This window comes from Ranitomeya variabilis, chromosome 6 (assembly GCF_051348905.1).
Source record: "Ranitomeya variabilis isolate aRanVar5 chromosome 6, aRanVar5.hap1, whole genome shotgun sequence".
NCBI lineage: Eukaryota > Metazoa > Chordata > Amphibia > Anura > Dendrobatidae > Ranitomeya > Ranitomeya variabilis.
The window spans coordinates 527,509,027-527,534,395 of record NC_135237.1 but is presented as its reverse complement, the minus strand read 5'-3'; the positions used below and the strand labels follow the sequence as shown (position 1 = coordinate 527,534,395).

The 25,369-nt window shown below is 43.1% G+C and overlaps 1 protein-coding gene across 7 annotated transcripts in view; it reads left to right on the top strand.

Moving 5' to 3' along the window:
• Positions 1-25,369, top strand: part of CSMD3 (CUB and Sushi multiple domains 3) — a 1,888,113-nt gene that overhangs the window by 1,676,584 nt on the left and 186,160 nt on the right. For all 7 annotated transcript variants that reach the window (XM_077271102.1, XM_077271099.1, XM_077271098.1 and 4 more), the window contains 2 exons: positions 5,779-5,967; positions 23,046-23,231. In XM_077271102.1, the coding sequence (XP_077127217.1) occupies positions 5,779-5,967; positions 23,046-23,231 (375 nt within the window). The remainder of the gene's footprint in view (positions 1-5,778; positions 5,968-23,045; positions 23,232-25,369) is intronic.

The window sequence follows — 25,369 nt, the reverse complement described above, 5'->3', positions numbered from 1 at the left end:
ATGACAAACAGGTATATAATATATACAGGGGAGATGACACACATGTATAACAGGTATATACTATATACAGGGGAGATGACACACACACATATACTATATACAGGGGAGATGACACATAGGTATATCCTATATACAGTGGAGATGACACACAGATATATCCTATATAAAGGGGAGATGACACACAGGTATTTACTATATACAGGGGAGATGACACACAGGTATATACAATTTACAGGGGAGATGACACACAGGTATATACAATTTACAGAGGAGATGACACACACAGGTATATACTATATACAGGAGGAGATGACATACAGGTACATACTATATTCAGGGGAGATGACATACAGGTATATACTATATACAGGAGATGATATACAGTTATATACTATATATAGGAAGAGATGGCATACAGGTATATAGTATATACAGAAGAGATGACATAAGGTATATACTATAGGTATATACAATATACAGGAGGAGATGACATACAGCAGGTATATACTATTTACAGGAGAGATGACATACAGGTATATACTATATACAGGAGGTGACATACAGGTGTATACTATATATAAGGGAGATGACAAATATGTACTGTATATACTGAGGGGAAAATGAGAGGTGTGAGGTGAAAATGAAAAGGTGTGAGTGCAAATTGAGAGGAGTGAGGGAAAATAGTGGAGTGATCGGAAAATGACAGATGTGAGGTCAAAATGACAAGAGTTAGGGGGGAATGAGAGGAGTGAGGGGGAAAATAAGACGTGTAAGGGAAAAAATGAGAGATGTGAGGGGGAAAATGAGAGGCGTGATGGGAAAATAAGAGAAGTGAGGTGCTATAACTAACCACAGATATTTACTATGCCCAGGCAACGCCGGGCTCTTCAGCTAGTATAAAATATAAACACTATTAACTGAAACTCTATATATAAGAATTAACCGTTTTTAGCTGCGTTTTGATTTATTTAATTGGTGCCAGACTGACAATTATGTTTTTCTAAGGAAATTTGGCAGGTCCAAGGCATCATAAATTTTCAGGGCACAAAACTTTTTTAGGAAGATGAGTTTTACATAGAAATGATCAAATCTTTTGAAATTCAAATTCGACAGACTAATACAATTTAAAGAAAAAATTACCGTGAATTGCAATACTATAAAGCCTCCAATTGCCCTGAAATGATGTGTGTAATAATCTGAGGTCTCCTAGGACTGTAAACTTCTTAACGCAAAAACACATTTAATAACACCTAGGTTACCTCACCATAAAAAGAATGGCAACTGGTAGTACCCATTTAAAGGTACAACACACGTACACTCGTCGTAGGTTTTTTAAGATTAAAAATGGTCTAAAAATGATCGATCTTAGCCATCTGTGATCACACAAACTACTCTGTGTAGAACTCTGAATCAAACTGATGGTGTCACTGTCAGAGGTATCATCACATCAGAGTTATTTGCCACATATTACATAACATCATCAGCTTCCTTCCCACTAATATGCCAGCCAAAATTAAAGAAGACCAAATATTGCCTGTGTTTGGTAGAACTATTGACCAAATGCCTGGTGCCACTGGTGGTGGTAGTGCCTCTGCTGCTCGTAGTGGCACCCACATTCTTAGCTGTGGAATTTTTTTTTTTGTCTTTTACGATACCTCATCCATTACCGTGGCCTCTTTTTCTGTTACCATACATTTTGTACAACACTATAATTAACTTGTGGCACTCTTTATAGCCCCAATTATTCACATCTTGCCAAAGGGACATAATAAGAAATGTTAGGTAGATGGATACATGTTCATAAAGCAAAATATGGGAGCAGAATGTAGTATACGTGTGCTGTGTATGGTTGTCATATTTGAATAGTAAAATAGGTGTGAAAAAAAAACAGAAAAGTACAGTTAAGTATTTACATTTTTAAAGGAAATCTGTCATCAGGTTTCTGATAACCAATCTGAGAGCAGCATGATAGGCCAGGCTCTATATGTACATAGTATATAGACAGTGAGCTGTTTATCGAAGGACTAGATGGTGGCCCAATTCTAACGCATCGGGTATTCTAGAATATGCATGTCCACATGGTATATTGCACAGCCCATGTAGTACACTGCACAGCCCACATAGTATATTGCCCAGCCATGTAGTATATTGCCCAGCCACATAGTATATTGCCCAGTTACGTAGTATATTGCCCAGTGAGGTAGTATATTGCCCAGCCACGTAGTATATTGCCCAGTTATGTAGTATATTGCCCAGTGACGTAGTATACAGCACAGAGCCACAAAGTATATTGCCCAGCCACGTAGTATATTGGCCAGTCACGTAGTATATTGCCCAGCCACGTATGTCACAGGTTAAAAAATAAAAAATAAACATATACTCACCTTCCGAGGGTGCCTTGTAGTAGTTCTGTCGACTGTGTGCGGTGCAGGTGGCAGCTTCCGGTCCCAGGGTGTGATGACGTCGCGGTCACATGACCGTTACGTCATGGCAGGTCCTTCTCGCAAACCATCCTTGCCACCGGAACCTGCAGCATGCATGGAGCGGCTACCGGAGCGTCGCGAGGAGCGGGAAGGGCGGCGGATGGTGAGTATATAATGATTTTTTATTTTTTTATTATTTTTAACATTAGATATTTTAATAATTGACGCTGCATAGGCATAATAATAATAGCGGCGGTGAATTAACAGCTGCTCGGCTGCTGCTTTATAGTGCATTAAGAATGAAAAAAATTGCAATTTTAATTCAAATGAAGACCAGATATCAGCTGCACCATATATTTGTATTATTCACAGACTGCTACCCTCATCTTCTTCACTGCTGAAGTTACTCAGCATATTACTATCTCGAGTATTTGTCCATTGTTTTACGGCTTTCTATCTTTCTATCGCTATAGCTTAACTGTGAGCTCTGATGTCTTCTCAATATTCTAAATCACTCTAAATGCCTGCTGCATTCCCTGCTTAGGCTTATCATATAGGCTATGAAAGTCCCCCATGATTGGCTGTACTATACAATATGATTTTATGGCTGCAATGCATTGTGGAAAATCTGTACAGTCATGCCTCTGGTCATTTTTATCTGGTTGATGCAATCTACAATATCTAAAAAACCTTCCAGCATAGGATAGAGCAACAATATTAAATTAGTGTATAACATCTTACGCAAAAAAGCCTTAAAGAAAAATAAACTAACCTGGTAATCAGAACAGTGGCGTATCTAGGGGGGGGCAGCCAGGGCATGTGCCCCGGGCGCAGCCGGCAGGGGGGCGCAGTCGGGCCGCCTAATTTGGCGGTCTGCAGTGTCTCCCCCGGCGGCGGCATTCTGCCGCCCCCGGTCTGTGAGTCAGCTGTTCTCTGTGCCGACTGTCAAGCTGACAGCCAGCACAGAGAAGCTGCAGAGTGCCGGCTCCCAATGTGTGCAGAGGGGGAGGGGAGCCCCTGCAGAGTGGCTGCGGCGGGCAGGGAGAAATCCCTGCAGCTCCGCTGCCCAGTGATCTGTCTTCCTGCTTCCTCTTGCTTCCTCTCACACAGACGCGCCACTGGATGACATCATCATTCAGCGGCCGGCTGTGTCAGAGGAAGGCGATGGAGCTGCTGCGGCAGAGCGCGAGGAGAGGTGAGAGGTGTGTGTGAATGTGTGTGTATGTGAGTGTGTGTGTGAATGTGTGTGTGTGTGTGTGAATGTGTGTGTGTATGTGTGTGTGTGTGTGTGTGAATATGTGTGTATGTGAGTGTTTATGTGTGTGTATGAATGTGTGTGTATGTGTGTGTGTGGCTCAGTATTGGGTGTGTGTGTGTGTGTATCGCGCTGCAGGGGAATGCGCAGAGAAGTGAATGGTGTGTGTGTGTGGGGGGGGGGAGGAGAGGGCAATGATGGGGCTGACAGAGAAAGAGCAATGATGGGGATGGTAGAGGAGGAGAGGACAATGATGGGGCTGACGGGGGGCGTATGTCCTTGGGGGGGCACCAAAATGAATTCTTGCCCCGGGTGCCAGAAACGCTAGATACACCTCTGGGTCAGAACATATATCTCTAACAGTTGTCATACACCTTAAATTAAAATTGGCAAAACCTTACTACCAAACAACCATCTAATCATGTAATCATCCAGGTTTTTCTATATTTTTCTACTTGCATTCAAATGCCAAAAACATTTTCTATTTTTTCAAGATAAACCACTGTCAGTGGCTTACTCGATTCTTCCCATGAGCTTACATGGCCGAGCTGAGCATTCATTAAATGTGGAAGGCAGGAGAGCTAGTTAGGAGTTGAGTTAGCAATTGGTCTACAGCAATCTTGTGTATTATCACCGTTTAGGTATATTGTGAAAAATTCATTATTACAGTGTGGTTTCTGTATTGGTACACCACAAAAGAGTAGGGAATAGTAATTTAGACTATGTTGATTCAGCCTGTGGAGTCCAATAATAAATATAGACCACATGGTTATGTGCTAGACTATGTGTTGACTATTTGCAGTAGTTGTATGACAACCCCAGAGAAAATGGTTTTCAAGCAACATGTTGTTAGCCATCATCAAACTAAATCGATTAGCTCATACTTGGGCTCGCTTAAAGAGGATGTCACCCGGCACCCTCGCTGATCAGCTGCCCTTGATTCCGGCGGTAGCCATAACCGCTAAGTTACTGAGCTGCTCCATCTGCTGATCGTGGTGACGGCCAGGAACTGCACATCTGTCCCCTATTAAGGGGGTAGATGTGCAATAAGCGGTTGAGTTGATGGATCAGATCCATAACTGAGCACTTATGGCAGCCGCTGGCGCCAAGTCAAGTTGATCCATGGAATACTGGGTGTTGCAACACCACTGATCAAACATTGATTAAATATTTTAAGGATAGGTGATCAATATTAAAGTGGTGGACAACCTATTTAAGGTCCCATGCCTTTTAGATGTCTATGGGCTGAACAATGCTTTGGCCAATTGTTCATCTAACAGCCATGTCAGCTGGCTTTCGCATACATATAATCTGCAGACATCTCTGTCGGTGGCTAATCTCTGGTAGTCCAAAGTCGGACATACCCAATCGACTTCTCCCTTACAATCAGATGACTGGCACCACCACACACCTGATTAGAGTGTCGACTGGGTGCAGCAGACATTAGTCTAATTTGCATGACAGGCTTTAGATTGCTGCTGATGGCAGAGAAGGGAAAAAACAGTTAGACGGCACCATTCCTGTGTTTTTATGCAATGTTTTATTAGCATAAGCATAATCTAACCATACAGTAGTCTTTAGAGCCATGGATAGAGTCTCTGGATTTCATATGCACATTAGTCATGTTGTGAATTTTCTGTCAGTCACATTTAAGGCTATGTGCACACGTCAGGATTCTTTGCAGAAATTTCCTGAATAAAACTGGACTTTTTCTGCAGGAAATCCGCATGCGTTTTTGTCGCGTTTTTTGTGTGGATTTTTCGTGTTTTTTCCTGGAGCTTCCCAATGCATTAAATAGCAGGAAATCTGCAAAAAATCCGCAAAATTAATGAACATGCTGCGTTTTTTACCGCAATGCGGGTTTTTTCACGGAAAAAAAACGCAACATGTGCACAAAATTTTCGGATTGCATTCTATTAATAGGATGATTAATGAATTAATTTTTTTGCGGTTTTATCGCGTTTTTATAGCAGAAAAAATGCAAAAAAATTGCGTAAAATCCGGAACGTGTGCACACAGCCTTAATCTTCTGTACTATTTTTTTTAGCATTTGATTCCCAATGGTTACAAAAATGTATTTATATCATCTGGATTTTGCAGCTCACTATTGTAGCACTCCAGAGTCTCCGCCACATGGATTCATTGTCAGTCAGACGGGTGGACAACTGAACAGTATGGTTCGCTGGGCCTGTGATCGAGGGTTTAGGCTCATTGGAAAAAGCACAGCTGTCTGCAAAAAATCACCATATGGTTATTATACATGGGATGCGCCTGTTCCTGCGTGTCAGGGTAATTCTTTAATTTATTCATAGCAAATTGTATAAAACTATCTATCTAACTTTCTATCTATCTATCTATCTATCTATCTATCTATCTATCTATCTATCTATCTATCTATCTAACTTTCTATCTATTATCTATCTATTATCTATCTAACTTTCTATCTAATAACTATCTATCTATATATTATCTATCTATCTATCATCTATATATTATCTATCTATAAATCTATTATCTATCTATATATCTATTTATCTGTCTCATTCTCTTTTATTCTATATTTAATTTTTTGTTACCTTTCTTCCCTTATTCACTGTGATTTTAGCTTTGATTACATGATTTGTGCTTTTTGTACTGCATTTTCATTGTGAATAACAAACAATAATATCTGCTCCTGCCGTGACATATCCAAAGCTCCAATACGATGAGAGATGAACACAATGAAGGGTCTTATTGCAGTTTTGGTTGCTGCTTTGTTTGCTGCAATGAATTTATAATATTTAGATTTAATCTAGAATAATGAATAAACTGGAATAAGTTCTTTCAGTTTCTCCATACTTGCATAAAATTCTGCCCATATAGGTTAAAATAAAAAAATTCAAGCCATTTTTAGATATACATTAAATGTAATATTATTTAAAACAGCATGTATAGTGATGTTGACAATTACAGTGCATCAGAGCCAGTGTTGTAACTTTAAACTTGTGGACCCCAAAAATATTTATTAATGCCCTGAACAATCACAGGTCTTTAAAAGCATTTGTCTTCTTACTCAGGCCAAAGAGACTTCATTGGTGCACTTCTTGTTGTTTGCTGGAGAATGAGATGTCTACAAATCCATCAGTGAACTTGTTCTGAAGAAGAGTTTTAATTGATCTCATACGTTTGTTTTTTTCGGATATTCTCTCAGCTGATTTATGATCACAGACCACATCAAAGGTTAGCCAAACTTTGATGTGGTCATAAATGAGCTTTTGGTAGCTCATAAAAAGACCTAAGAAAGAGTTAGAAACTCTCCAACAGAACGATTCTATGGATTCAAAAAGGAAAAAAAAAAACATTAAAAGCCTAAAGTTGCAAAATTTGAATGAAACCTTTTAAGAAAAATGATTTTTTTTTGCCCAAAATATATGTACTGTGTTTAGGTAAAAAAAAATGTTTTGAATGGTGTCCATATGATTTGAAAGACTTAAGGTACCTTCACACGAAACGACACTGCAGCGATAGCGACAACGATGCCGATCGCTGCAGCGTCGCTGTTTGATCGCTGGAGAGCTGTCACACAGACCGTTCTCCAGTGACCAACGATGCCGAGGTCCCTGGGTAACCAGGGTAAACATCGGGTTACTAAGCGCAGGGCCGCGCTTAGTAACCCGATGTTTACCCTGGTTACCAGCGTAAAATGTAAAAAAAACAAACAGTGCATACTTACATTCGCGTCCCCCGGCGTCCGCTTCCTGCACTGACTGACTGACTGAGCGCCGGCAGTAGCAGGGCACAGCGGTGACATCACCGCTGTGCTGTGCTTTCATTTTACGGCCGGCGCTCAGTCAGTGTGGGAAGCAGATGGCGGGGGATGCGAATGTAAGTATGTACTGTTTGTTTTTTTTACATTTTACACTGGTAACCCGATGTTTACCCTGGTTACCAGTGTAAAATATCGCTGTTATCGTTGCTTTTGCTGTCAAACACAAGGATACACGGCGATCGGACGACCAAATAAAGTTCTGAACTTTATTCAGCGACCAGCGACATCACAGCAGGATCCTGATCGCTGCTGCCTGTCAAACTAAACGATATCGCTAGCCAGGACGCTGCAACGTCACGGATCGCTAGCGATATCGTTACAAAGTCATTTCGTGTGAAGGTACCTTTAGTTGCAGTAGTGTGCACATGTGTAAAGCAAGAAGGCTTCAATTATTGTGAGTTGAGAAAAAATCCAAGAGATGGTCCCAAGGTGACTAGAGTGGGAGAGCAGAGTTAAAGCTCCCGATTAGAGTCTCGAAGGAAGGATTGAAGCAGACGCCTGAGATTGACTTCCTTCCTCCAGGGACATGGGTATGGGGTTGAAAGAAAAGCATTGCTGGTTGATAGAAAATGTGTAGTGAGGGACGACCAAACTGAGAGCCCTACAAGCCTGTGCAGTGGATGTAACCAGCTCTCTAGTCTATATGCATTTGCCACTTCTGGAAAAAGCTAGACCGCATTGACTATTACAAAAACATTCCCTTAGTTGTTTGCTGCTTAAAAATACCATGTCTCACCTTGAATATGACCAGCAAGTTTTACGCCTCATAGTGAGCCATTACCACCAAAGTAATGCCTCCTTGTGAAGAAATAAACGTTCTATGTGTATGGCGTTTTTGGTTAAAATTCAGAGCATATACTACAGACAATGTTGGCTCATGGGTATCTGCCAGAGATTTGACATTTAAACAGGCCTTCGGTGAACTGAGTCAAATCAATCAAATTGTATGATTTGATAGTGATGCAATCACTGACCGTTAAGCTAAAATTCATTTAAAAAAGCAGCTATTACTGGTAGGAAAGATGAGAAAACAATCCACAGAAATTATTAACCTTACTTCTTACGTACATAGAAAATAAGTGCAATTGCTATAATAAAAGCCTGTGCAGGTCCATATGTCATTTCTAGGCTTCTAATTATATCAGTATGGTTCTAGAAACATTCTGCACACTCTATACTTAGTTACAGTCAACGATCTTATTACGCAGTTTATCATACAAATTAAGATGTTAACGAGATAGTTGGAATTATAGTTGAATTCATGGGATCCTGATTTGTTTGACATTTGCAAAGAAGCCCTCGAGAGATAATGCATTTAGGTGAATCAAATCAATTAAGGAGAACAATGCTTGATACACTTCACAAACTTAAGGGCTATTGCTTGGTCAGGTTGCAAAAGTACAAGACACGGGAAGGGAAGTGGAACAAAGGCTGGATCAGCATGTGGAGGAGCTGTGCCAGAAATGTATCAAATGTGCATAGATTTACAATTTTGTTAAATTAGTTGTCTTATCTGAAGCTTTTTATGGAGATAATTTATTACAAGCCTAGTAAAGTTATTCTACTGTATGTCTGGAGCGAAATCGTGACCATATGTCTCCATTGCTTCAAAATCACAGTCAACACTTAATGGCTTTCACATTGGTATTGTGAAGGTCTATCCATAAACTTCCGCAAAACATACCTAGAAAATATTGTAACTTCTGCTAAATATGTGGCCACTAACGTAAGCCATACAGTTACATTTGTGGCTATTTGACTAATATTAAATGTATGATTACGCTTTTCAATACTGCATGAAAGAGTATGTTAACACTAGAGTTGAGCAAATTAATTCTCAGGTCCTTGTCCAATGGCCAAGTCGATAGTCCTTGACCACCTGACCAGAGCTCTTTAAGCCTCCAACTACCAGTGAAATCCCAGCTCATCTTCTGATTAGAAGACTGCCACAACATTATGCTTGTTTTGTGCAACAAAATAATGATGTTGTGGCAGAATACTAATCAGAAGATACATTGGGCATGGCCCAGGTACAGTAGTAGGAGAGTCTCTGTAGTGGTCATAGACTACTAACATGGCTGCTGGGCCCAGATCTTGCAAATCTTTTTACTCCAAAAATATTAAAATTTGAGAATTTGAGAGTACTCAGTGGTTAATACCTTTTAATGGCTAACTGAAAAGATGATAACAAATTACAAGCTTTCTAGATTACTGAGGACTCTCCATCAGACATAGAATAACAAGGATTCTGAATAGTCACATATTTATATACAGCAGGACACAGGAATAGTGCAGAAATAATACAAGTGTTGTGAAGCAGAACTATCAGTGTGGGAAGGAGAGAATCAGTTGTGGCAGTAAATATTGGAGGAGTTCATATATAAGAAGTGAGAACATTTTATTGTCCTCTGACTGAGATCAATTCCAGGGCTTGTGATGCCCCCACAAGGTCTGAGGAGCACATTCTGTAATTCATGTCAAAAGACATAAATCCATGCAACTCATTCATTCCTGTTATGAATGTGTCAAAGGACATCGTAAGTTTGTATTCACACATTTTTCTGTTTCTTTGGGATGTGAAACTACCTTTCAATACCAGCATCATAAACATGAAATTATAGAAAAATAATGGCACTAGCAAATGATTCCTGTGGAGGGATGGTATACCGATAAGCAGAGAGCTGGAGCAGTTCATTGAACAGTGTTAGTTGCTCACATAGAAATATACAAAACGTATAACAGTGGGAGGAATATGCGGCACTCACTAGTTCAAAAAAAGTGTGATAATCCTTTATACCATACTTCGGGACATGGACAAAAATGAGGTGTCTGTTAGGGCTAACGGAACGCACCAAATAATTAGAGAAAAGGAATAAGGTGCGTTCGCAGCCCGGGGTCCACCGTGCAGAGATGGAACCTGCTGCTAAGCAATGACGGACTATATGGTGGTACAAAGAGGATACACACTGGTTAGCTTCACCCTGTGTGAAATAGGCGAACCCTGTTGCGTCACAGGGCCGCAGTACCGCACGTAACAAAACTAATAATTAAATAGCACGAGAGTGCATGCGATGCCGCACTGGCGGACGCCACTGACTACCCAGACTTGGATTTGGAAAGCGTGGTGATAGCGCACGGCGCTGCACTGGCGGTCACAGCAATAGACGCTGTTTGTGTACCAGTGTTGGTTACTAGTCGGGCGCTAGATTACAATCATCCTCCTTACGCGAGCATTCAAACACAAGGGAGGGGATGATTAAGAGTGACTTTCACTCACAACACACATAAATAAGTGTATACTAGCGCATGGCTGTGCGGCCATGCAAACCTCTTATAGCTGCAGCATGTACAGGACCTTCCCAGAAGGACAAATGGGAGGCTGCCACAGAAGTTGAGCACCTTCAGAACCTTCCTGGAGGACCAATGGGATCTGCTGCAGTATCTGAGCATGTGACCCTCGATCTCCAATGGAAGATCTTGCCCTGGGCATGCTCAGAAGGGGAAAAGCAGGACTTAGTCCCAAAAGCATCTGCTCGCCGCTGCCCAGCACTGGCTTCCATGGCAGAAGCTGGAAAAGCAGCAGTAACCCTTTGCACAGAGTGAGACTGAGCAAGATGCTGGGACTGATGTCTCCGCTGAGCAGGCTCCACTGCAGCTGATGCAGAATGACACACCGCAGCAGACATGGTTCGAGATTCCCCCTGCACAGCAGTGGGAACTCGACTCCTAACATTACCCCCCCTCCTAGGGCCCTCCCTCCCTGGGCCTCGCTACGCTCAAAGGCTGCAATGAGCAGCGGAGCCCGAATGTTCTCTACAGGTTCCCAGGTTCTGTCCTCAGGGCCGTGGCCCTTCCAGTCCACCAGATAGTATTTTTTGCCACGTACTACCTTGCATCCCACGATAGCATTCACCTCATACTCATCCGTGGACGAACCCGATGTCCCGGCAGATGACTCAGAAAACCGGGACATATAGACGGGCTTTAAGAGGGAAACGTGTAAGGTGTCGGTGATACCAAGGCGTGGAGGACTAGCCAAATGGTAGACCACAGGGTTAACCTGTTCCAGAACCTTGAAAGGACCAATGTAGCGAGGCACAAACTTAGTGGACTCAACTCGCAGCCTGATGTCACGGGCGGAGAGCCACACTAAATCGCCAGGAGCAAAGGTCGGAGCGGGGCACCGGTGAGCATTGGCAGAAACCCTCATTCTCTCCTTGGAAGCCCAAATGGCATCCTGTGTGCAGTCCTAAATATCACGTGCCTCCACTGCCCAGTCTGCCACCCTGGAATCAGTGGATGACAAGGGCATGGGCATAGGGACACGCGGATGCTGGCTGTAATTAAGGAGAAAAGGAGTCTGCCCAGTGGAATCGGCTACAGTGTTGTTCAGAGCAAATTCTGTCCAAGGTAGCAAAGATGCCCAGTCATCCTGCCTAGCAGAGACAAAATGTCGCAAATATGTCACCAGAGTCTGGTTGGCCCTCTCTACCAACCCATTCGTCTCGGGATGATATGCAGAGGAAAGATTTAGTTGTATGCTGAGTGTTGTGAACTCTGTTCTCGAGCTCCCTCCTGTGGTCAGGAATGGTATTTCTGTGAGTTCTGTCCGTGGGTTCCCTCTGGTGGCTGAAAGTGGAGCTGCTGGTCTGGAGGTGGCTTCCTCAGCTGCATCGTTTAAGACTGGGCTGGTTCCTCTATTTAACTCTGCTCAGATCGTTACCTGATGCCAGTTGTCAATGTATCTGTACTGGTTCAGATCTCACTTGGATCTCCTGATGACCTGTCTACTTCAGCAGAAGCTAAGTCCCTGTTAAGCTCATTTGTTGTTCATTTGTGTGCTGAATATATTTCTGAGTACCTGCTAAGTTTTGTCCAGCTGGCTATCATGATATTGTCTCGCTAGCTGGAAGCTCTGGGTTGCAGAGTGGCACCTAACACGCCGTGAGTCGGCGCAGGGGGTTTCTTGCTCACTCTGCGTGGCTTTTTATAGTTTTTTGTGCTGACCGCAAAGATTCCTTTATCTATCTTCGGTCTATTTAGTAAGTCGGGCCTCCTTTGCTGAAACCTGTCTCATTCCTGTGTTTGTGCCTTCCTCTTAACTCACAGTCAATATATGTGGGGGGCTGCTCTTTTCCTTTGGGGAATTTCTCTGAGGCAAGGTGAGGCTATATTTCTCTTTAGGGATAGTTACCTCTCAGGCTGTGAAGAGTCGTCTAGGCAGAGTCAGGTACGATCCATGGCTAATTCTAGTGTGTGTGATAATAGATTAGGGCTGCGGTCAGCAGAGCTCCCACTTCCCAGAGCTCGTTCTATTTTGCAGTTTTGACTATCAGGTCATTCCCGGTGCTCCTAACCACCAGGTCCAGCCATAACAGCTGAGTAAATGACAGAGCTCTCTCCAAAACCGAGATGCAAACTTGGGACCCCGGTCACTGACAATTTTATCAGGCATGCCATGTAAACAGAAAATATGTTTAATGAACAACGCCGCCAAGGCCCGTGCAGAAGGTAACCGTGGAAGCGGCACCAAGTGCACCATCTTAGAGAAATGATTGGTGACAACCCAGATAATGGTGCAGTTACGAGACTTGGGTAAGCCCACCACGAAGTCCATCCCGACCATCTCCCAGGGCCTGTCTGCCACCGGCAGGGGGTAAAGTTGCCCAGCAGGCCGTTGCCGAGGAGACCGATTCTTGGCGCAGGAGACACAAGCCTGAATATAGTCCCTGACGTCACGGGCCATATGCGGCCACCAGTATGTCCTCGCCAAAAGCTCTGATGTCCTCTTGGTCCCAAAATGTCCACCCACCCTGGGCAAGTGAGCCCAAGAGAGAACTTCTGGTAGCAAATTAGATGGAACGAAAGTCTTGCCTGGGGGCACAGACTCTAGCGAAACCAGAGCCACAGTTCTCAGGCTCTCAGAAGGGACAATAAGCCGAGGCTCCTCCTCTTCAAATGACACTATGGAGCGAGAGAGAGCGTCGGCACAAATGTTCTTCTCCCGAGAGAAAATGGAGAGTAAAATGGAACCGGGAGAAGAACAGGGACCATCTAGCCTGGTGAGAATTCAGCCGCTGGGCCGTCTGTAAGTACACCAAGTTCTTGTGGTCTGTGAACACTTGGAAGGGAAAACGAGCTCCCTCCTAGAGGTGTCTCCACTCTGAGAAAGACAACTTCATGGCTAGCAACTCCCTGTCCCCGATGGAATAATTCCTCTCCGCTGGTGAAAAAGTCTTGGAGAAGAAGAAGCAAGGATACTTCCGACCTTGAGCATCCTTTTGGAAGAGGACTGCTCCAGCACCAACGGATGAGGCATCCACCTCCATAATAAATGGCTTATCTACATCGGGGCAATGTAGGATGGGAGCACTAGCGAAGTGTGACTTAATCAAGAGAAAGGCCTTGGAGTCCTCCTCCGACCACAACTTGGGATTTGCTCACTTTGGGCAACCAAGGGAGCTACCAAAGTTGAGAAGTGTGGGATGAACTGGCGATAGTAATTAATGAACCCCATAAAGTGCTGCACCGCTTTAAGAAAATGGGGTTCTTGCCAGTCCATCACAGCCTGTAGCTTGGCAGGATCCATAGCCAATCCCTGGGCAGAGATGATATAGCCAAGGAAAGGCAAGGACTCCTGCTCAAACACACACTTCTCCAACTTGGCGTAGAGGGAGTTTGCCCATAAGAGGTCAAAAACTTTGCGAACCTCTATCCGATGGGAGTCAATATCTGGAGAGTAGATGAGAATATCATCCAGATAGACTATGACCGAGGTGGTGAGCATCTCCCGGAAGATGTCGTTCACAAAGTCTTGGAAAATGGCTGGGGCATTACAGAGCCCGAAGGGCATCACCAGATATTCATAGTGCCCATCCCTGGTGTTAAAAGCCATCTTCCATTCGTCCCCCTCATGGATGCAAATCAGGATGTAAGCACCCCGCAGATCTAGCTTAGTAAATTGTCATGATCTCTGCAGGCAGAGATCATAGCAAGCCTATAGAGGGACAAGCTCTCGGAAGATGGAACTATACTGACCATGAACTAAGCCTGCCGCGCAACTAGAAATAGCCAGGTAGCATTTCCTATTTATCGCTAGATGCCCAGCTCTGGCCTAAGACCTAAATAGCTAGCAGAGGGAAATATAAGACCTGGCTCACCTCTAGAGAAATATTCCAAAGAAGACAGTAGCCCCCCACATATAATGACGGTGAGTTCAGATGAAACAACAAACGCAGCAGGAAAATAGTCTTAGCAAATTTGAGGTCCGCTTACTAGATAGCAGAAGACAGATAGTATACTTTCATGGTCAGCAGAAAAACACTAACAAAACACCATCCAGAGATTACCTTAAACTCTGGCATTAACTCATAACGCCAGAGTAGCAATCCCTGATCAACGAGAGCTTTCCAGACACAGTAACAAAACTTCAGCTGTGAACTGGAACAAATAGGCAAAACAAAACATGGACAAAAGTCCAACTTATCTAGTAGTAGTCTTGAAGCAGGAACAAGCACTGAGAGGCATCAGATAACATTGTTGACCGGCAAGAAACCACCAGAGAAATGAGCTTAAATAGCGACACCCACTACTGATGGAATCAGGTGAAACAGGAAAGAGGATGACAAGTCCAATTCCACAAGCGGCCACCGGGGGAGCCCAGAATCAAATTCACAACAGTACCCCCCCCTCAAGGAGGGGGCACCGAACCCTCACCAGATCCACCAGGGCGACCAGGATGAGCCCTATGGAAGGCACGAACAAGATCAGAAGCATGAACATCAGATGCATTGACCCAAGAATTATCCTCCTGGCCGTAACCCTTCCAGTTGACCAGATACTGGAGTTTCCGTCTGGAAACACGAGAGTCCAAAATTTTCTCCACAACGTACTCCAACTCACCCTCAACCAACACCGGAGCAGGAGGCTCAACTGAAGGTACAACAGGTACCTCATACCTGCGCAATAACAACCGATGAAAAACGTTATGAATGGAAAAGGACGCAGGGAGGTCCAAACGGAAAGAAACAGGATTAAGAATCTCCAATATTCTATAAGGGCCGATGAACCGAGGTTTAAACTTAGGAGAAGAGACCCTCATAGGGACAAAACGAGAAGACAACCACACTAAATCTCCAACACAAAGCCGAGAACCAACACGACGATGACGGTTGGCAAAACGCTGAGTCTTCTCCTGGGACAACTTCAAATTGTCCATAACCTGCCCCCAAATGTGATGCAATCTCTCTACCACCGCATCCACTCCAGGACAATCCGAGGATTCCACCTGACCGGAGGAAAATCGAGGGTGAAACCCCGAATTACAGAAAAACGGGGACACCAAGGTGGAAGAACTGGCCCGATTATTGAGGGCGAACTCTGCCAATGGCAAAAAAGCAACCCAATCATCCTGGTCAGCAGAGACAAAACACCTCAGATATGTCTCAAGGGTCTGATTAGTCCGCTCGGTCTGGCCATTAGTCTGAGGGTGAAAAGCAGACGAAAAAGACAAATCTATGCCCATCCTAGCACAGAATGCCCGCCAAAATCTAGACACAAATTGGGTACCTCTGTCAGAAACAATATTCTCAGGAATACCGTGCAATCGGACAACATTCTGAAAAAACAGAGGAACCAACTCAGAAGAAGAAGGCAACTTGGGCAGAGGAACCAAATGGACCATTTTAGAGAAACGGTCACAGACCACCCAGATGACAGACATCTTCTGGGAAACAGGCAGATCTGAAATAAAATCCATCGAGATGTGTGTCCAAGGCCTCTTAGGAATAGGCAAGGGCAACAGCAGTCCGCTAGCCCGAGAACTACAAGACTTGGCCCGAGCACAAACGTCACATGACTGCACAAAGACTCGCACATCTCGTGACAGAGAAGGCCACCAGAAGGATCTTGCCACCAAATCCCTGGTACCAAAAATTCCGGGATGACCTGCCAATGCAGAAGAATGTACCTCAGAGATGACTCTGCTGGTCCAATCATCCGGAACAAACAGTCTATCAGGCGGACAACGATCCAGTCTATCCGCCTGAAACTCTTGCAAGGACCGCCGCAGATCAGGAGAAACGGCCGACAAAATTACTCCCTCCCTAAGGATACCTGTGGGTTCAGAATTACCAGGAGAGTCCGGGTCAAAACTCCTAGAAAGGGCATCTGCCTTAACATTCTTAGAACCCGGTAGGTATGACACCACAAAATTAAAGCGAGAAAAAAATAAAGACCAGCGCGCCTGTCTAGGATTCAGGCGTCTGGCAGTCTCAAGATAAATCAAATTTTTGTGGTCAGTCAATACCACCACCTGATGTCTAGCCCCCTCGAGCCAATGGCGCCACTCCTCAAACGCCCACTTCATGGCCAAAAGCTCCCGATTCCCAACATCATAATTCCGCTCTGCGGGCGAAAATTTGCGAGAAAAGAAGGCACAAGGCCTAATGACGGAGCAGTCGGAACCTTTCTGCGACAACACTGCCCCAGCTCCGATCTCCGAAGCGTCAACCTCAACCTGAAAAGGCAGATTCACATCAGGCTGACGCAACACAGGGGCAGAGGCAAAACGGCGCTTAAGCTCCTGAAAGGCCTCTACAGCATGAGGGGACCAATTAGCAACATCAGCGCCTTGTCTGGTCAAATCAGTCAGTGGTTTAACGACATCCGAAAAACCAGCAATAAATCGGCGGTAAAAGTTGGCAAAGCCCAAAAATCTCTGAAGACCCTTAAGAGAGGAGGGCTGAGTCCAGTCACAAATAGCTTGCACCTTGACGGGATCCATCTCAATGGAAGAGGGAGAAAAAATATACCCCAAAAAGGAAATTTTCTGGACCCCAAAAACGCACTTAGACCCCTTCACACATAAAGAATTAGACCGCAGAACCTGAAAAACTCTCCTGACCTGCTGGACATGAGAGTCCCAGTCATCAGAAAAAATCAGAATATCATCCAGATATATTATCATAAATTTATCCAGAAAATCGCGGAAAATATCATGCATAAAAGACTGGAAAACTGAAGGGGCATTAGAAAGACCAAAAGGCATGACCAAATACTCAAAGTGGCCCTCGGGCGTATTAAATGCGGTCTTCCACTCATCCCCCTGCCTGATCCGCACCAAATTATACGCCCCACGAAGATCAATTTTAGAGAACCACTTAGCACCCTCTATACGAGCAAACAAATCAGTAAGCAATGGCAATGGGTATTGATACTTAACAGTGATCTTATTCAGAAGCCGATAATCAATACATGGTCTCAAAGAGCCGTCTTTTTTTGAGACAAAGAAAAACCCAGCTCCCAAGGGAGAAGAAGATGGACGAATATGTCCCTTTTCCAAAGACTCCTTTATATATTCCCGCATAGCAGCATGTTCCGGCACAGACAAATTAAACAAACGACCCTTTGGATATTTACAACCCGGTATCAAATCTATGGCACAATCGCACTCACGGTGCGGAGGTAACGACCCAAGCTTGGGTTCGTCAAAGACGTCTTGATAATCAGAGAGGAACTCAGGGACTTCAGAGGGAATGGACGACGAAATAGAAACCAAAGGTACGTCCCCATGAATACCCTTACATGCCCAGCTCAACACAGACATTGCTCTCCAGTCCAAGACTGGGTTGTGAGACTGCAACCATGGCAATCCCAGTACCAAATCGTCATGTAAATTATACAGCACCAGGAAACGAATAATCTCCTGGTGATCCGGATTGATACGCATGGTTACTTGTGTCCAGTATTGTGGTTTATTATTAGCCAATGGGGTGGAGTCAATCCCCTTCAGAGGAATAAGAGTCTCCAAAGGCTCTAAATCAAAACCACAACGATTGGCAAAGGACCAATCCATAAGACTCAGAGCGGCGCCAGAGTCAACATAGGCGTCCGTGGCAATGGATGACAAAGAGCAAATCAGGGTTACAGACAAAATAAACTTAGACTGAATGGTGCTAATGGAAACAGACTTATCAAGCTTCTTTGTACGTCTAGAGCATGCTGATATAACATGAGTAGAATCCCCACAATAGAAACACAATCCATTCTTCCGTCTAAAATTCTGTCGCTCGCTCCTGGACAGAATTCTATCACACTGCATACTTTCTGGCGTCTTTTCCATAGACACCGTCAGATGGTGAACCGGTTTGCGCTCCCGCAGACGCCTATCAATCTGAATAGCCATTGTCATGGACTCATTCAGACCTGCAGGCAAAGGGAACCCCACCATAACATCCTTAACGGCATCAGAGAGACCTTCTCTGAAAGTTGCCGCCAAGGCGCACTCATTCCACTGAGTAAGCACAGACCATTTACGGAATTTTTGGCAGAAAACTTCAGCTTCGTCTTGCCCCTGAGATAGTGCCATCAAAGTTTTTTCTGCCTGAAGTTCCAAATGAGGTTCCTCATAAAGCAAGCCCAAGGCCAGAAAAAACGCATCCACATCGCGTAACGCAGGATCCCCTGCTGGCAATGAGAAGGCCCAATCTTGAGGGTCACCCCTGAGCAAGGAAATCACAATCCTAACCTGCTGAGCAGGGTCTCCAGCTGAACGAGACTTCAGGGACAAATAAAGCTTACAATTATTTCGGAAATTCTGGAAGCTAGCTCTATTCCCTGTGAAGAACTCCGGCAAAGGAATTCTCGGCTCAGATACCGGAGCATGTACCACAAAATCTTGTAAATTTTGTACTTTCGTGATGAGATTATTCAAACCCGCAGTTACACTCTGGAGATCCATTATTGTCAGGTGCACACAGAGCATACAGAGATTAGGAGGAGAGAGAGAGAAAAGACTGCAGCAAGGCAGACTGGAGGAAAAAAAAAAAAAAAATTTCAGCAGACTTCTTATAGCTCTCCTTTCTCAACCTGGGTCTTTAACACTTTACTGGCCGGTCAAACTGTCATGATCTCTGCAGGCAGAGATCATAGCAAGCCTATAGAGGGACAAGCTCTCGGAAGATGGAACTATACTGACCATGAACTAAGCCTGCCGCGCAACTAGAAATAGCCAGGTAGCATTTCCTATTTATCGCTAGATGCCCAGCTCTGGCCTAAGACCTAAATAGCTAGCAGAGGGAAATATAAGACCTGGCTCACCTCTAGAGAAATATTCCAAAGAAGACAGTAGCCCCCCACATATAATGACGGTGAGTTCAGATGAAACAACAAACGCAGCAGGAAAATAGTCTTAGCAAATTTGAGGTCCGCTTACTAGATAGCAGAAGACAGATAGTATACTTTCATGGTCAGCAGAAAAACACTAACAAAACACCATCCAGAGATTACCTTAAACTCTGGCATTAACTCATAACGCCAGAGTAGCAATCCCTGATCAACGAGAGCTTTCCAGACACAGTAACAAAACTTCAGCTGTGAACTGGAACAAATAGGCAAAACAAAACATGGACAAAAGTCCAACTTATCTAGTAGTAGTCTTGAAGCAGGAACAAGCACTGAGAGGCATCAGATAACATTGTTGACCGGCAAGAAACCACCAGAGAAATGAGCTTAAATAGCGACACCCACTACTGATGGAATCAGGTGAAACAGGAAAGAGGATGACAAGTCCAATTCCACAAGCGGCCACCGGGGGAGCCCAGAATCAAATTCACAACAGTAAATACCCTTGCTCCCCGTAGCCTATCAAAAAGCTCAGATATCAGGGGTAGTGGGTATTTATTCTTAACGGTGATGGCGTTCAGACCCCTGTAGTCTATGCATGGACGTATTCCTCCATTCTTCTTCTGCACAAAGAAGAACCAAGCCCCTGCAGGTGACACTGACTTCCTAATGAATCCTCTTGCAAGATTCTCTTGAATGTACTGGGACATTGCTTCCGTCTCCGGGAGAGATAACGGATAGACTCGACCCCGGGGAGGCTCTGCACCAGGCAAGAGGTCAATAGGACAGTCATAGGGGTGGTGAGGAGGAAGAGTCTCTGCAGCCCTTTTGGAGAACACATTTGCATAGGACCAATAGTGCTTGGGGAGGGAGGAAAGATCTGCGGGTACCTCTGTAGAAGTAACCTGAATGCACTCCCTCTGACATCTACCCTCACATGATTTACTCCATCCAAAAATTCTCCCTGAGGACCACTCTATATGAGGAGAATGATAGCGAAGACATGGTATCCCCAACAGGACCTCATCAATTCCCTAAGGAATGACTAATAGGGAGATAATCTCCTGATGTGATGGAGACATAGAAAGAGTTAATGGAATGGTCTGATGTGTAATCTGTGAGGGTAGTGTCGACCCATTTACCACTCGAACGGTCACAGGTTTGGTGAGCATCACCAGGGGTATTGTGTGATGCTGGGCGAAAGCAGATGAAATGAAATTGCCTTCCGCCCCGGAGTCCAGGCAAAGCTCTACCATAATAGTGGATGGGCCTATGGTTATTGTCCCCTTGAAGGACAATTTAGAGGAAAACGTCTCCATGTCTAGTGTACCTCCTCCAACTACCACTAGATGCCGACGTTCCCCTGACCGCTGAGAACACTTGGAGGCAAGATGTCCTGACTGCCGGCAAACATGACAAACCATAGGTGCACGAGCGGACCGGGACTTAGATCCCACACGCAACGCCTCTATGGCCTCATGTGACTCGGATGCCTGGACCGGATATTCCTGAGGTTTGGCAAAGGTGGGAGCCAGCCGAAACCTCTGCCTACACTTGGCTCGCTCCAACCCTCGCTCGTGAAAACGAAGGTCGATGCGGGTTAATAGAGCTATGAGCTCCTCCAGTGTGGCGGGAATCTCCCTAGTGGCCAAAGCGTCCTTCACATGGTCAGCCAGCCCTCTCCAAAATACCGGGATAAGGGCCTTATCCGACCATTCCAGCTCAGACGCTAATGTCAGGAAGTGGACGGCAAAATGGCTGACCATGGACGAACCCTGAGTCAATGCCAGCAGTTGGAGCGCCGTATCATGGGTGACTTGGGGTCCTAAAAAGACCTGTTTCAGAGTGCTCAAAAACCGAGGAGCACTCTGCACCACATGATCGTCTTATTGTCCTCAATCAGAGGACAATAAAACTTTCACACTTCTTATCAATGAACTTCTCCAATATTTCCACACACAACTGTTTTTGCTTTCCCATATTGATAGCTCTTCTTTGCCATCACTTTTCTTATTTACTGCATTATTCCTGTGTCCTGTTGTGGATAAATTTGTGACTCTTCAGATGTTCTGTTATACTGAGCCTGATAAAGAGACTTAAGTAGTCTTGAAAGCTTGCTATTTGTTACCATCTTTTCGTTAAACCGTTAAAAGTTATCAACCACCGAGGACTCTCAAATTTTAATATTTTTCTAACTACTGGCTAACATGATATAATGATATATTTTTGCTGTACTCAACTCTAATTGACACATAGCAGTAGATATGACAAATAAAAACTGGAATTTGGCACTCTTTCAGATTTGTAGAGTATATTTAACTAGTGAAGCAATCACAAAAAAAAGTTACGTTTCGGTCATAAACATCGACCTTTATCAGATGAATTGCTGAAGTTTAACAGTCATCGGAGAAAGACAGCACAATGAGACTAAGTGGTATCCTATCTGAGCACCTGATTTTTACACCACGGAGTGACGTGCGTCCTTATCTACCGTATCAGTAGATATATGACAGTATGGCATACTTTAGTTATAGTAGTAGTATAAGAAAAAGAGGACAATATCTTAGTGAATGGGCAATGCTGTGGTAAATGAGAAGCCTTTTAGGTTCCAAAATGGTTTTTTATTGTTCAAACACGTTTCAACATCGGTCCGGCACCTTTCTCAAGGTTACCTTGAGAATTACCTAGGCATACATTAGACCACAATAGATTCTTACCTTTAGGTAGCCTTGAGTGAAGCCTGGTAGATAGAAAGCTGACATCTAAAAGACATACTATGGAAATGATTTGTATTCACAAGTAAATTAGGCAATCACAGCACTGATCAATGCTGAAGTAAAACATTGAAATATTCAGAGCAGGTTGGCATTTAAAGCTAAAAGTGAAGTTTTTTTTTTACTTTTTGCAATTTTTCTTATCTATATATTAAATGGATTTATCAGGAGGTTACACAAACTGTGTGATAATGGTTCTTCACTGCTGGTTTGTCACACATACTATCTGTTCAGCAAATTCAGTTTGTTAGCTTTTTGTCAATTTATATTGATGAGCTGTGAGCTGTAACATCGTCTTACTAAAGAGATTCCCCCCCAAAAAAACGTGATTGCTGTGCTGCATTCCCTGCCTCGGCTTTTACACTGGCTATGTTCTTTACTATGTGATGTGATAGTTGTATTATTGGAAAGGCTGTCACACTTAAGGTAATTTGAGCCTTCTGTGGCTGATGTAATCTTTTGAGCGTGGTCATTTTTGACAACTTGCACAAATCACATTGCAAACTGTATCGCCGGATCGAGTGAATTACCTAATTTTCAACACAAATTCAATTTAGTCTTGTTTTTGTATAAATCTCATGGAATATTATTACCATTTTGTGAATGATTGTATACACTTACTGTTTTGTAATTCTCATATGAGTGTTGCATTTTCTTTGCAGCAATCTCATGCGGGATTCCAAAGGCTCCTTTATATGGAGGCATATTGGCAACAGATTACCTAGTGGGTACAAGTGTCACTTATTTTTGTAATGATGGATTTAAGTTATCATCCAAAGAGCTCATTCAGGCCGTATGCCAGCCAGATGGCACGTGGAGCAATCATAACAAAACACCTCGTTGTGTAGGTAAGTGAGGCCGAGAGCTGTATTCATAGGATATTACACTATTAATATGTGGCTGTCTTTAATTTGCATCATGTTTCATAAATCTGCAGCAGCTTGGAAACTCTTATGATATTGTAAGTCTTTATTCTTAACATTGAGCAGATTCATGACTGTTCGATGTAAAATTCATACAACCAGAACTTGCTCTTTTTGTTATAATGTTAGGGTCTGCTCTGGGTTTCTAATATTTTTGACAGGAATGAAACAATCTGCAGCTCAATCCCAGCAGTAAAAATTCTGCAACCCTTCACGTCAAATGAGTCCAAGAAGGACCATTTTAGTCCATCGAAAAATTGATCCATTACAGTAGTCATGGTTGTAAAAAGAAGCCATGAAGCTAATAAGCACTTTAGGTGAATACTATAGATTTTATCAGAGAGAGCTATGCATTAGCAACCTAATGAAGGACCTATGTATGTCATATCAGGTGGAAATATCCCTTTAAAGGGATTGTCCTTTTTTCCCCGAAGGATTACTAATAATATGTATTATTATTATTATTATACTAATATTAACAAATAATATGTATGTGGCTGCTGATGTCGGGTGCTCGCTGGTGTCTGGGTTTTGTCTTTTGGCAGAGATATTATCTGACCACTGCATCCAATCAGTGGCCACAATTTAAAATCATGCATCACCACTGTAGTCAGTGATTGGCTGCAGAGGTCACATGTCCTTAAAACTGATTTGATACATTTGTAGGAGAAATAATAATAGAGCATCACAACACAGAGGTGTAAGATTTGATCCAGAATAATTTCATGTGCAAAACACTTTTTAATACAGACCTGCCAGAAGACATGATAAGTCACCTCTATATGGCCAACAGCAGTAGCATCAGGTCAATTTAGGTAAAAGTGGCTCCAGTTTTCGTTGATATTGGGTCAATGTGTTCTCTAAATTTTTTAATATTTTTCATAAGTTCAAGTTGTAAATTTCAACTTCAATAGCTTTATTTGTCCACCTATGCTAAGTCCTAAAAAAAAATTAAAGTTTCTCCATCCTATGATTTAGGAGCTATTCATAGGAATGAGCAAATCAATTTGTGATGTTGGAGTATTGACTTGGCACTGGATGGGAGCAGCGTGAGCCCGTCTCCGGAACTCCCTTTTTGATTATCCAGCCTGGTGTGACGTCATATGTGTTAAACCACAATGATGACTTTATGCCATGCTAACTAATCAAAAAAAGGAGCCACGGATAATGGCAGGTAGGAGGAGGCTTGAAAGGCTCCCTTCCAGCATCCAAAGAATGCTGACTTGGCCATTGCAAATCAGTTCATATCTAGTTATTATTCAAGAAATTATTATTTAAATTGGGCCTTATTAGTAGTTTCCTTTGGCTAAATCTTTATATTTTTCATCATAAATGTTTAAGTTTACTTGAAGTTGAATGAATCCACATGTATCTAATCTGTTTTTTATATGCATAACCCTAGGAATGCTACTATACATTTGGCCAATTGCAGAATGGATTTTTCTGCCTCAGTTTTATATATATGCTAATAAATTATGTCAGTTGATGAATGTGCTCACTTAGGTTTTCTCCAATTTAAGACTTATTTTCAGTTCACAAGGCATGTAAGAAAAAAAGTAACCTTACTGCACAAGTATGGATTTATTAGCTAAATTAGTTGGGTCATGTTATAAGCTTTCGCCACTGCTTAGGTCTTTCAATTACTTCTATAATGAAGACCTAAGTATCTCTGAAACCCTACTTTTTAACCACTGACATACTGGAATAGTGCTTAATGAGATATAATGTGACAAGACCCTCTACCTGTAATGCTCATTTAACAAAGATACAGTTTTATCCTCCAAGTTGTCAAGATATCAGGCTGTTAATGTTTCGATTCTCCTGCTTTTCGCTAGTTAGTATTAGCAAGTATAAATCAAAGCTGTGAATTCAATTTGGCACACTTAACTGATAAAATAACCTATGTGTCAAATGACAAGCATTTAAAATTCCTGATAGAAACTTCTCTTTCCAGCTCTTTCTTTGTAATTTTAGTGCATTCTGTGTGATATAAAACATTTCTTCAAATAATTTTTCCTAAAAAGCTTAACAATTTTTCTTTTGAAGCTTGCCTGTACTACAGT